General features: G+C 36.4%; 1 protein-coding gene across 1 annotated transcript in view; it reads left to right on the top strand.

Annotated features, from left to right (window-relative positions):
- The first annotated feature begins 10,964 nt into the window (after nucleotides 1-10,964).
- Nucleotides 10,965-14,533, top strand: part of mRpS5 (mitochondrial ribosomal protein S5) — a 119,957-nt gene continuing 116,388 nt past the window's right edge. Inside the window, exon 1 of the mRNA XM_090399991.1 lies at nucleotides 10,965-11,157. Coding sequence (XP_090256117.1) covers nucleotides 11,091-11,157 — 67 coding nt within the window. The 5' untranslated portion in view covers nucleotides 10,965-11,090. The remainder of the gene's footprint in view (nucleotides 11,158-14,533) is intronic.

The raw sequence follows: 14,533 nt of genomic DNA, 5'->3' as shown, positions 1-14,533 counted from the left end.
TGATCGAATTGTTGCAATCCCGTCTCCGATATCACGAGCTAAAAACACTGATTATACCGTCTGTTGTAATACGGACAGACACCACGATAAACTCATGAGCTAGAAATGCAGAAATACTTAGAGGATTATAGATAATCTTTTACTTTCTTATTCCCTTGTCTGTGTCACAATTGTTTACCAAGCAGCAAAAGAAAGAAAGGATGAACTTGTCAGCATGAATATAACGTAACTCTACGAAGGAAGTGCACTCTGGAGACATGTATCCACCCGACAGATGTTTATACAATTTGTGGCTGTCAAAACAAAACACGATGCCAAAACCACGAGTTAGATAAACGCATTCAGTAATAGCAACGATTTTCATTATTGCCTGAGTCAATTAGTAATTCAGCGGCATTTGAACTCTCTCTCTCTCTCTCTCTCTCTCTCTCTCTCTCTCTCTCTCTCTCTCTCTCTCTCTCTCTCTCTCTCTCCCTCTCTTCGTTTTCTTTTTCTATACGTAGAAAGTTTATCTGATCTAAACAATAGTTGGCGGTATGCCAAGGCAACAAACTGTTAAAAGTACTAACTTATTATCAAAATTGATATCAGTTTAAATCGCAAAGCTTTAAGAAATAATATTTTAATATTTCTGCATAGTCACTCGCGTTATAGCACAGAATACGTTTATTACAGCATCGTGCCAAGCATAATTTTGAGTGTAATTTGGAGATATTATTCGAGATTAACTTACGGATAAACCATTGATGACACTGACTTAAAAATAGTTAAGTTTAGCATTTTGTCATGATAACAATCAGCTTCTCTAGTGATGTTTTACGAGCATTGGTGACATTTATATTAGCTTGTCAGCAGAATAACTGCGTAAGAATCTTCTTCTTCTTCTTTGGGACTTTTAAGATCCAGGACCATTCGCGTATCTTGATTTCCACACTTTAATTTAGTAGGATAAGGCGATTAGTGTTATGCCCATTGGAATATTTTGTCTATAAACTGCACGAGTTCTTATGGTTGTGAATTAATTGGTAATTCATCAAGGATGAAAGCTGTTATCTCCGTATGAGTCCGGCTAACTCATCTTTTGTTGAAAAGTCTTTATGAAGGTTCTTCGCATCTTGGAAATTGAACCGAAGTCTTTCGGACAAAACATTATCAGTAAACATCATTACACACTGGGTGGCTCGAGTAAAAATTCTAGGAATTGGTTGCTGAACTACATTACTGATAGAAAGCGACAGAGTAAATAGTGTTCTTAAATAATTATATAAAGAAAGTGCTGAAGCCCTACTTCAGACCTAATCTTAATCGAAACGACTGTGTCACTATTGCAAAAGGTTGGGAAATGTTTTCCTTAATTGCATTAAATAAATTTATCTGTTATATTTTAATGTAATTTAATAAGCTTTAATTTCAGCCCATTAGGTTTAATCCATGAACACGTGACTGTATACATAGGGGGATTGCAATTTAACCACCTTACCGGTCATTAAAGATCAAATACGTACCCTCAAAAGCTTCGTATCCATCATAAATTTCAATGTAATATCAATGGTATTATAATTTTAATATGCACTTCGCATCCATGGAAATGTGGACATATATATATACGTCCTGGCCGGTAGCGTGGTTGCATGCGCGCTACTGTTTTTTGAATTCGATTCCTATTATTGTTCGATAATTGTACTGACGATACATAAGACTAAATAATTAGATAATAAAAAAGTTATTAACTGTGGCATACGTGGGATCTGTAGTTATGGATATCCCACAGGTTTCACTATATAAGAAAATCTTATAAAGGTGGGTGCAATGGCTGTTTTTTCCTCACACCATTGTGTCCGTTGACTTCTTTCCAAGTAGTGTATTAAACAAATCAGCCAGCTTTTTATTAGAGTTTAGGTGGCAGCATGCTTTAACAAAGTAGAATTGTGCTACTAAGGATAATGTTTGCTACAAGTTGGTTTTGACAACTATATCGAATAGCCATATTTGATTTCATTAGGTCAGATTAGATTAGATTATACTGTATAGTGATTATACTGTACTAGGTTTGGTTTGGGTTATCTAATATAATTTTTAATATATATTTTCAGGTATAAAAATAAATAAATATCAATTAATCGATAAGCTCAGTGAGTTCCGAGAACATAGAACTGTTGTTGACTGCTCCGAAACCCACAACAACAACAACAAAAAAAAAAAAAAAAAACGGTTCACAGAAGTGTGCATAAAACGATTGCGTGCTAAATTGAACATTTCTAGGAGCTCGTTCAAAGAATAATAGATGATTGTGGATTTAAATCTTATTGGCCTCTCTTGGTCTGTGGTCCAGAAGATGATGCAGACAGCAGACTACAAATGTGTGGACTCTTTATTAATCAGCATCAAGAACATCTAGAACTAATGAACAAGATCGTATGATCAGATGAATCCCCTTTAACTTAAATGGCTAATTAAGGAATAGTACAATTGCTTGCATTACTCCTTAGACCAGCTAGGAACGACTAAACCAGCCAGCCAGCCAGCAGTAACTGTCTAGGTGCGATATCATTGCATGAACAGTACTTTTTGGACTCATGTGGGACTCTTCCCTGTTTCCCGATATTGAAAATCGACTCGACTACAACTCGTCAACCTTCATGCAGAATGTTAAAACTATGTTAAAAGTGCAAGCTGTTTGACACTTTGTGAGGACGGATTGGCAGACGAGCATAAGCTGGCACTTCTCGCTTTCCACTTGATTTTCATGGATTGCTTTTTTCTTTATCTTTGGGAGAATAAAGTTTATAAGAAAAGCCTAGGATGTATTTAAAATTAAAATAGCGATCGTCTGAATTCTACACGACCAATGGAAACAAAGAACTGTGTTGCAGAATATGCTATTCTGTAATAAAGAGAATGGGAAAATGTTTCAACTTTAATATCAGGTTGTTTTGTTCAATAGATGATCAATAGATTTGATGTAAATTTTCAGTATTTTTTTGTTTGATAAATTCGACACATTATTTAAGATTTGTTGATGAATAAATTAATTAAATTTAACTGGCGCGTCCCACACTTTTGGGAATCCACTGTCTGTTGGTCGAAAGTGGAATCCATTCTGGTAATCATTTATTAGTTGAGAGGAATCGAGGTGGCTGGATTCGATTCCCGTCAGTGGAATCCTTTCTGGTCTCTTTCGAATGAAGGTGAGTTAGCCGGTTTCATACGCACCCAGAAACTCGGGTTTTTCGTCCCCCAGAACAGGCAAACCGGCCTGTGAACACACCGGAAGGCATAGGGCTAACCACCTTATCCTCGATACAGTAGCGGTTAAATGTAGAAAAATCTTCACCACCACAAGGTAAAGGAGGAATGAAGGAATAATAATAAGGAATAACATGAATCATACCAGAAAGTAATTAGATAAAAAATATTTGTCACTCTTCTTAGAAATGGGCTGAATGTAGGTTATTTTCAAGGCCATTTTCTACTGTAATATGATAGATTAAAAAAGGTTACATGGAATCAAATCTGAATAGTAATCAAAAATCTATAGCACAAATCTTCAGTGTAATCGAGAAATGCTTAACCAAGAGGCCTTTTTGGTATCTGTTTTGGACAACATACTTCAAATAATTTCTGTCGATGAAAAATCAAAGGCGGCATTTAATGTTATGTCACGAAAATGGAAGGAGAACATTTACATGATCGTCTATGAAAGAATTAGAGAAGTTATGAGATGGGCTTTTTCTGTGGGCAACGATGCAATGAAACCATTCTAGTGCAAAAAAAAAAAAAAAAAAAGGGGTAGAAGCACAGCTAGACAAAAAATTATTGCTAATTGCTTTGGCAAGAGAATCAGAAAGAATAACTGTAATTTGAGGACGTATCTTTTTTTTTTTTTTTTGAAGAACTCGCATATGAATTGCCTAAGGATAAAAAACTTCCACAATGTACTTAAGAGGGTAACTGCTGAGGAAGTGATCTAGAATATTTGGCGATTGGTTAGGGTTATCTGGCATCCGGTTAGGTATGTAAATACTTTCGTGATACCATTGGCAATAGCAAATATCTCAGTATCACTCCCTGCTTGATCTGTTAAAAAGAAAGCCATTTGGTGTTGTCTACATTAAAATCATTGAGGAAGATGACTTCACTATTAGGAAATGGAACTGGAGGGAAATCAACATTTAAAGAAAGGAAATCAAAGTTTAGAATTACATTAGAAGAGGGATTGAGGCAATAGATGTGTATGAATGAGACAGAAATTTTACATTAGAACAGGAATTGAGGTAACAGATGTATATGAGTGAGAGAAATTTTTAGCCAGAGAATATCGAAAAGAAAAAGGTTCTAAGTTGGAAACTCTTCGACTTGAAATGTATGAGTTGACATATTCACAATGCAATCTTTCAGACGAAAACAAAGAAAATTAAACTTTGAAAACTGGTGAGTAGTGCTTGAAGAAATTGATTGAATTTTAATTAGGAAAAGGAAATGGAAATGGGTATCGCTGAGGTTGGAACAACTGAGACCATGTCTATTTTTGAAGTGTGAATATGAAGATTTTGAGAAGCTTGTTTTCATCCATTTGAAATCTGTTTGACTTCCCACGGTTGTTGTTCTAAGTGGAGTTGATATTGTAATGGACATGGAATATAAAGTAAATGATTCCTTATTAAGCTGTATGTCCATATATTATTTCACCTCACTCCTGCAAAAGTGACATCGGCAGTGCCTCCACATAACACCACCCTGATCCCTCCAAGCACAGCTGCAGAATAGGCAGTAAGATTGTTTCCTAACTGTCCTGGAAGCCTCCTAAGATGTTAACCATTAGGTTCGATCCGTAATAATTGTGTAGTAATAATAGTGGCAGTAATAATTACTACAACTATTACCCGACGTTGGTCTGTGAAATGTCCATTGTAAAGCTGTACTCGCAAGTAGGAGAAATGTTGGGTCTCTCCATGGTTGTCTGATGTAATTCTGAAATATCACTCATGTGGCACTGAAAATAATCGAAGAAAAGGAACTCGAACTTTGCTCTAGAATCCAAGACATTAGTCTAATGTCTGTAAAGATATATCCAGGTATACTAAATGATTCACCAATGTGAAGATGTAAGTAGAGGATTTGGTTGCTGCAGATCGAGAAGACTTCATGAAAGTAGTTGCTAAAACATCAGTTCTAATAGCATTTTAGGCTTTTGAGGTTTTGCCCTAACTAACTATAAAATTTAGAGTTAAACGACCTTGATATTTTTGTGGAATAAAAGGCATTAGCAGATTTATTTTTATTTTAATTAAAACTATATTCACTGTATGGTTTATAAGAAGCAGCTCTGGGACAGACATACATAATAAAGAGTTACATAAATTTTCAATGTTATTTAATCTAAATAAAAAGAATAAATCATTTAATGCCCTTGCATTCCACAAAAGGAGCAAGCGAGGTCATTTAGTCTTAATACGATTTTTGAAACTAGGAAAGCCAGTCTCCATCAACATATAGCTATCTGAAGACCATCAATGATTTTAACTGACATCCGAGAAAGAGAGTTATTTAATATATTTTGCTATTTCATTTGCTATTTAATTCAGTTTACTAATCTGTTTATTTACCAAGTCTACCATTTGCAACGGTTCCAGATGACATGAATTATACATGCATTTCTTCTCTTAATATTGCATGTTATGCTTATTTTGTTAGAAATACACTAAATAAGTACATGGTGAAACAAAATAAACTTGTCTGCATGGTAACATCAGTTTGCTTATATGATAAATATTAAATCCTCTTACACCTTTTATTCCCAAAGGAAGTGGGGGAGCGCCTTTATACCTAACAAAAGATCTCTGTGGAAGTCAGTAGCGCTGAGTTTCGCGCTCCAGCTATTAATGATAGGAAGTCTATAAGCAGAGCCATTGACAGGATTTGAAGTCACTGAAAGGAGATCATATTTGTACAAGAAGAAGAGCGATGATAAAAGTACAGAGCACTGTGGTACCTATCTATTGATAATGAAATTTGAGGTGTGAAGATCATCTAGCATGACATGATAGGTGACCAGAGAAGAAGAATGTAGATCATAGAATAGAGGTTTGCTGAGCAGGCAGCTGTTCCTGACCAAATCATGGTCAGGCAACTTTAGAAATGTCAAGAGCAACCACGCGAGTTTCTGCAGATATTTTCTTGGATGGAATCCAGAGGTAGATGGTGAAGGGTAGATTATCAGCGGATCAGGAGTGATGGAATTCATATTGTTGGTCATTAATTAGCTGGTGCTTCTCCATAGTGAAAAGTTGACTTTAAGATATTTTCCATGGTTTTTGAGACGATGGAACTGAGTGCAATCAGATAGTGGTTTGGTGGCTGACTTTTATCACTTTTTTTGAATTGGCTATTCATTCCATGCTGTAGGGCAGTGGTTCCCAACCTGTGCACTTCCCAGGGGCTCCGCGGCCGCTCCAGGAAAAATGAAATTAAAGAATAAGAAACAAAAAAGTAGAATCAATCACTTCACAGTGAATTTTCATAACGATAACATTGTGATTTCTTAGCGATTCTTCCGCGAGTTTTCTGTGTGTTTGACTTCTTTGTGAGTGCTTAGTTGTGTAGTTACTAAGTGTTCATTAATAAAGTGTTGTGTTTTGTTCTACTCGTACTTTCGAATCCCGAACTATCTGCGATATTAGAAAAACGTTACATTATTGATTGACTCAGGTGCAGTTATTGGTTTTCAAGTAGGTAAGTATTTGTATTTTGTTATAAAATGTTAATTTGCTTTATTTTGTATTCTGAGTTATGAAAGATAAAGTAGGTTATTGTCATATTCCTGTGTGATTTTCTTTAGGCATGGATCGCTGGCTTCAAACAGGTGCTTTGAAGAAAAAAACCCAGCAGCTCACTCCATTACTTCTCCAGATGAGCCAACGACAAAAAACAAAAACAAAAACAAAAAAAAAAGATGATAACCAAGCAATGCACTCCAGCGTTTGTTTGTCAGAAGAGCTTTCCGCAAAAGAAACCATTTCTGAATCTGGGCGCCATCTCAATCATTGTTTGTAAAACGCGACAGAAGTGGGCAGTGGGAGAAAGACCTCCCAATAAAAAACGAAAATACGAAGAAAGTTACTTGAATATGGGATTCACAAAAACAAATGATGGTTGGCCTCTCTGTCTGATTTGCGGAGATGTGTTGACCAACAGTTCCATGTTTCCTGCTAAACTGCGGCGTCATTTCGAGGAAAACCATCCTGAGTTGAAAGAACCGTCTGGTTTTTTAAGAGGCAGTGCAACGAAATTTTGGCTTCACAGAAAACTATGACAACACTTGTTAAAACCAACAATGAAAAAGTACTGGAAGCTTCCTACCTAATAAGTTACCGTGTAGCTCGAGCTGGTGAAGTTCATACCATTGCAGAAACTCTTATTTAACCTTGTACAATCGATATTGTCAAGTGTTTGCTTCATGAATTAAACATTAAACGTTTATACGTTATTTTATAAGTTATGCCTTAATTTAGGCCTACTGCTGCACTACAGTGCACTCTAGTTGCACTGTAGTTAGTAAAATTAAATAGGAATTGTCTTCTATAATGAATAATAAACATTTCGAAAAACAAGTAATGAAAATGAATATGTATTTGAATTGAATTGGATGTGATGATTAAATTGGAGGAATTGAATTTATATCATGGACCTAAGGGGCACCGCCATGGAAATTGATTCTAAAAAGGACTCCGCGAGTCAAAAAGATTGGGAACCGCTGCTATAGGGGGGGGGGGTAGTAGATGCCGTCGCGTAGGAAATATTGACGAAGGCAAATATGATAGGTGTTAATTCTTGAGCCTAAACGTTTAGCACAACAAATGGACGCCATCAGGACTAAATGAATTGTTTATATTCATGTTGTCTAGAATTCTTCCAATTTCTTTCTGAGAGAAAACTCGAGATTACAGGAAGTGAATAATTCTTGGTAGAGCAGGGGGGGAGTTGAATTTTGCCTTTATCATCAGTACAGGAACTGGAAGTGAAGATTGTTGCGAAAATTCAGCCTTGTCTTTGGGCAATTACAGAAACATGTGATATATATGTATATATATATACACATACACTGCTTGGGGGTTATGTAATATTCTGTATTCATGAAAATTATTTAAGACGATAAAAACATTTTATTACATAAACATATTGAGCCTACGATTATTCTTCCGTAACAGAACCCGTACAAAAATTTACATAAACGTAGAGGGGAACTGTATTTCACCACGATCGTGTAGATGAATATTTCTCCGATGAAACAAATTTCGGTCTTTCAACACCTTTTCATAAAGCTTCTCACACTCCATGACACAATTTTGTCTTACAACTAACATAGCCCTCATTAGCTCAACACTTAATCTAGATTTCTCCTTTGATCACATACTGTTCAGAACGGAAAATATTCTCTCAACAGGTGCTATACTTCCTGGAAGACAAAGAATAAACTCTACAATATCCATGGTATTGATATACGATTATAGGTTATGAATAATAATTTATGTTTGACCAATATTAAAGTATATTTATAGTTTTTTAATTAAAAACGGGACAAAACTGACATTTTTATTCCATGGTATTGATATACGATTATAGGTTATGAATAATAATTTATGTTTGACCAATATTAAAGTATATTTATAGTTTTTTAATTAAAAACGGTACTGTCTTGTTCAAAACGATACGTGTGGTCAGCCTAAATATGATACTCCCAAGTCAGTGCAACTGTGGTCGGGTGAAATGGCTGCGAGATGGGAAATGACTGAGTTTTAAAGAAGCGTTGTGATAGAATGACATTTTTCAGGCTAACTGTTCTGCAAATTGTTGAAAAATTGGGCGATCCCAAGTCAACAATCAGTGATAGCATATTGAGATGAAAGCGCTTAGAGTTAACTGCAAGTGCTAACCACAGTGAACTACCACCACACTCACCGAACATGATCGTAGACTGGTATGATATGTAAAAACCCGCCCTTCGTCGGCCAACATTGAATGCGGAGTTCCGGACATAGACTGGAATACGAATCTGCGCAAAATGATTCAGAACCGAGGCTTACAACATGGGTTTCCAGGTAGGATCGCAATATGCAAGCCCTATATTACCCGAATCAACATGCAGAATCTTTAGTGCTGCAAACAGCGCGTGCAGTGGACATAGAAGTTTGGAAAGCTGTGTTATGGAGTGATGATTCATGCTATACCACCCACCGAGGAGATGGACAGGTATGGTTGTAGCGGATGCCCGATGAACGTCTCTTAACAGAGTGCATAACCCCAACTATGAAATTCGGAGGTGGTGTGTGTGTGATGATATGATTTTTTTTTTTTTTGGTTTGGCCTTGGTTTGTGGCGCCATGAACATTGAATTACAAGAGATATATGAATATTCTGGACAATACAGTGTTTCCTACTTTGTGATATTTCTTCCGAACTGACCATTGTCTCTTTCAGCAAGACAATGCACTGTGTAATAAGTCTGCTGCAACTGCGTGATTTGTGGATAGGAACGTCGCCATACTTGATTGGCCTCCACGGGATTCATGATCTCAACCCTATTGGACATCTGGGATGAACTGGATCGTTGGGTGAGGTTAAGGGATGTCTGTCTCACAACAGTCCAAAACTTCATTACATGCCTACAGGAAAAATGGTTCATAATTCCCATTGACTGCTATCGTGCGCTATATATATATATATATATATATATATATATATATATATATAATACAATGCATATGAATGTGTATATATATAATACAATGCATATGAATAAAGCTCAAGATTCTGCTATTCGACTAGAAATAAATGGTATGATATGTATGCGTTGTGGGAATGGAAATGATTATATTTTCATGGACTGATACTAAAAGAGAGAAAACATCTTAGCTTCTAGTTATGTTACGATTCGATGGGGGGGAAGCACGAAATAGTTATGATTTTAAAAAGTAATGATTCCGATGTTAAAATATTTGACGTTAGCGTGCTAGATAGTTCTAAAAATCCAAAGTTCGATTCTCGTCATGACGGGAGGAATCTTTATATGGACTTTTTCAACTGAAGATGAGTTAGCTGATTTCATACGGAGGTAGCAGGGTTTTTTCCCTCCCGGAAACTTGGGTTTTTCATTCCGCATACAGACAAATCGGCCCTTCAGAACACACGCAATTTACAGACAAAAAATACTAGTTGTGGTGGTGGGCAGTGGATGACGTTGATGTAGATGATTGGTAGGAGAGGTTTGGTGTAGTGGTGGAGACAGAGAGTTGTACAGTGGGTGTCTTCCCGCGATGAGTCTTTGCACTCCTTGGAATTGTCACGAATAATAATAATAATAATAATAATAATAATAATAATAATAATAATAATAATAATAATAATAAATTTCACCACGTAATTAATGACGAAAATTTTAAACCCAGGGAAGAGTTTAATAGAAAATTTAAAAAATTTAATAGAAAATTTTAATTTAAAAGAAACTGGTCATCTTGAAAGCATGTTCAGCAAAAGATTTGCTGTGCGAAAGTTTCAGTATTTTAAAGGATGCATGTTAAATTCGTAAGGAGAAATGGCACTGTAGACAACGTAAGATTCTCATTAGATAAGAATGTCCCGAGGTTTTCATGTCGAAGATGAATCTGTGATTGTGTTAATTTAATTCACTCTTCTTTCCTGTTTACTATTTCGTCTGCTGCTTTTATTTCATTATTTTTTTCCCCATTTCAGCGACAATGCTCGAATTATGCGAATTTCGATATTTTCGCTGAACTCATTACTTTCGTAACATGAAGTATAAATAAAATAAAATCCGCTACCGCCTTTTAGAAATTCAGGAATTTGATCTTATATTCTTCAGAATAGAAGGGATTTGCATTGGTCGTTCCTTTATCACTGTGCGATGTAGGTGGCAGCATAGTACTTCCAGTAACAACATTGTAAGTAATAAATGTTTGTATTATGTTTAAAGTCATGATCACGAATAAGGATACAGTTGTGAATCGTGGAAATTACTTGTAATTGAGTATGTTATGTAATTTATTATATTATATTGTGTAAATAAAGTAATAATGACTGCGTACTACAGAGCTTTATGTTCCACTTTTAAATCTGCTGCTGATGTAGCAAAATTAGCAGGTAAGGCAAAAGCAACTTCCCCTCTCCCAAAACGTGTGCTGTTTAAAATAAATATCAGGTCCTGTGTATGTGAGAGCGAGAGAGAGTTCAGCAAATCAGACAAAATTTTTTTTTGTTGGGTTGAAATGGTGTCCATGTGCATGCATGTATGAATGGAGTAAATTGTTTATAGCCGAAATTAAGTAAACTTTATTCAGTAACCTGCAAAATGAATCAAAATTAGAGAGTCTACCGTTAAGTATCAGAATTTTCTATGAATAACACGGAAAGTTAGGTTATGAATGCTTTCAGACTATGTATGAAGAATAATGTAGTCACCTTCAGTACTGCTAAAATGCAGTCTTACCTTCTGTCTTGCAATTCATCTTCTTTACCTGCAGTACTATATGTCACAAGATAAAATGAGATCTCTCCCCCCTTTGAATGACATTTACTTTTAGCCTTCCCTGACATAATCACATCACATCAATAGTTTCATTGATCTCTGAAAACTAGCATCCTTTTCTGTTCAAGCCACTACTTTTCACCTATCTGGCTACTAATTCTGTATAAATCTGAAATATGAAAAAAACCTTAGAATGCCATTCTCACATTTGAGTTGGTGCACCAAAATCTTTCCAAAGATTCTTAATGTTATCCAGAGTAGTATGATTTGGCTAGTAGATAATGTTCTCACTGACTCACTTCACCCACTTTATTATGGTCTGTTTCATTTCTGTCTCTAGCGGCTTCCAGCATCTATTTACAGTTCCACTGCAAACTCACGAAGCTGCTTCTCCTCCACTTCTGTTTTCTGGAGCAGCCTTCATCAAAAAATATTTCCCTGCAATTCAGCTTCCAACTTTTCAAGAAAAACATCAATAGTTTCCTTCTTTCCCAGCCATCACATCCTACTCATGACATCATTGTGCCATAGGTTCTGCCACATCTTGTGTGGATTGGTATATAGAGAGAAAAAAAGTGCTGGTTAAAAACTCATTCTGACATTTAATGAAATAAGTTGGTTTGGTGTTCAATTATGGGTAAAGCAACAAAGACTCTGAAGCCAGCATATTCTGTGTGACTGTTTTATAGAATAAAACAGGCAGACCACTCACTTCTGAGGCATTTAATGGAATTGAATACAGCACATACAAATAAATTGAATGTCAGTTTAATGATTGCACTATTTTGCAGAGGCTTCGTTGTGGTTGCACTATAAACCCGCATATCTTGAATCTATTCTCATAGAGAACATTTCAGAATTCTCACTCATATCTGGATCCTTTCTTCTTTCCTCATTCCTAAGAAACCCATGTGACCAAATCTGTGCACAAGTACCCTGTCCATCATCAGTTTTCTGAAGACTAGTTTCATCAGTACAAAATACACAGTTTGTAATCTTATCATCTCATTGTACAACCTTACTTTATGACATTAAACTGAGAACCATTCACTCACACTGTCAATCTCTTTAAATCATCCTGCAGGATCTGCATCACCTTTATTAGCATTGCCCTCCAAGTTCTACATCATCAGCAAACTGAATATTCTGCCTCAGACCATTCATGAACACATTAAATAGCAGCAGTTTAGGTACAGAGCCCTGCATACCACTAGCCTTCTTCTTCCGAATTCTACTTCACCATTGAATACTCTTTGTCTATCCATTAGTCAATGTTTTATCCACATCAGCTTCACATCTATCCCCATTTGTTCCATTTTACCCAGTAAAGATTTTGGAATAGCCTGTTACATACACAGATAATTTGTCCCCTTCCTCCCTAGTCTTGTGGGGTGAATGTTAATTGGGGCATGCAGATTGAGCATACTAGCACAATTATGGCTGTCCTGGTTGGCTAGTTGGATAACATCACTTTTCAACCAGCAGATTGTGGGTTTGAATCTCACTGCAGCAGACATGGATGTTTGGAAAAATCTTTTAGTTGGTGAATAATTTCCACCAACTAAAAGATGGTTAATTGCTAAGCATGAAGTGTTGTGAAAAAGTATGATGCCTAGAGAAGCAGAACTGGATTATCTAATTTTTACCCATTACTACCTTTTCTGAGCCTTCATAGCTCAGTCAGTATAGATGAAGCCCTTTGGTCAGAAAGACCTGGGTTCGATTCCTGTTAGTGACTTGAGGAACCTTTATCTGGTCTCTTACAACCAAAGATGAGTTAGCCGGTCTCATACAAAGGTACAGTTTTTTTTCCATCCCCCAGAACAGGCAAACCGGTGCTGTGAACACACATGGACTGCAGTCATGAATATGTCCTGGCCATATGCCAGTCCCAAGCCCGGATAAAATTGGGGGATTGGGGAAAGCAGTGGTGAACTGTAAAAATCTCACCAGGAATACTTTGTGGGCAATACTTACAAACCTACGATCGGAAACGACTGAAAGGGAAAACCGGCCACAACCTTTTCTTGGTGATATTCACATTAAAAAAAAAAAAAACTAGAGAGATACCATCTGGACTAGGAGACTTCTTGATACAGTAGTGCCTCGCAATTCGACATCCCGCAGTTCGACAGTTGAATTTCGCAGGCCGGCGCATGCGCATGCATGGAATTGTGCGATGTTATTTGTCATTTCTTGTTGGGCTGCATTGGTGTTTGCTCGTGTTGTTTGTGCTAATTTTTAATTCTGCATTTTTCAGAAAGTAAAAATTTTGTGCATCTGCAGTTATTATTTTTTTGAGTGAAATTTAAGAATGGGTCCAAAGAGAAGTGAACAGAGGAATAATTCGGGAAAGAAGCACAGTTAGTTGAGCATAGAGAAGAAGAAAGAAATTGTAGATAAAGTGCAGAAAGGTAGAACAATTATAGATGTAGCTCAAGAGTATGGCATTCCTTCCTTCATTGATTGAAGATCTATTCTTGTCAGAAATTTCATTACACCAACAGACACCCTAGCATCCCTTTATGGGTAATGGAAAAGCTGTTTATCACCTGGATTAGAGAAAGACAGATGAAGGAAGATCCAGTAACTCAGTCAATGATCTGTGAGAAGGCTAGGTTAATTTTTGAAGAATTGCAGAAGAAAACTCCAAGATGTACCTCAGATCAGACTGAGGAATTTAAATCAAGTCGAGGCTGGTTTCACAGATTATTCCATGGTAGAACAGGCATCCATAGTGTTCTCAGACAGGGAGAAGCTGCTAGTGCAGATAAAGAGGCTGCAGAAAAATTTGTGAAAAAATTTGAAGATTTAATCAGGAAGGAAGGTTACCTACTACAGCAAATTTTTAATGGGGATGAAACTGGGTTATTTTGGAAGCGCTTGCCAAATTGAACTTACATCATGCAAGAAGAAGTGAAGCTCCCAGGACATAAGCCTATGAAAGATAGGCTTACCTTGTTATTGGCAGCAAATGCAAGCGGAGACTTT

The sequence above is a fragment of the Typopeltis vanoorti genome, chromosome 11, assembly GCF_054136105.1.
Source record: "Typopeltis vanoorti isolate ZY-2024b chromosome 11, IOZ_Tvanoo_1.0, whole genome shotgun sequence".
NCBI lineage: Eukaryota > Metazoa > Arthropoda > Arachnida > Uropygi > Thelyphonidae > Typopeltis > Typopeltis vanoorti.
The sequence above is the reverse complement of the archived record's forward strand: the minus strand, read 5'-3'. Positions and strand labels throughout refer to the sequence as shown.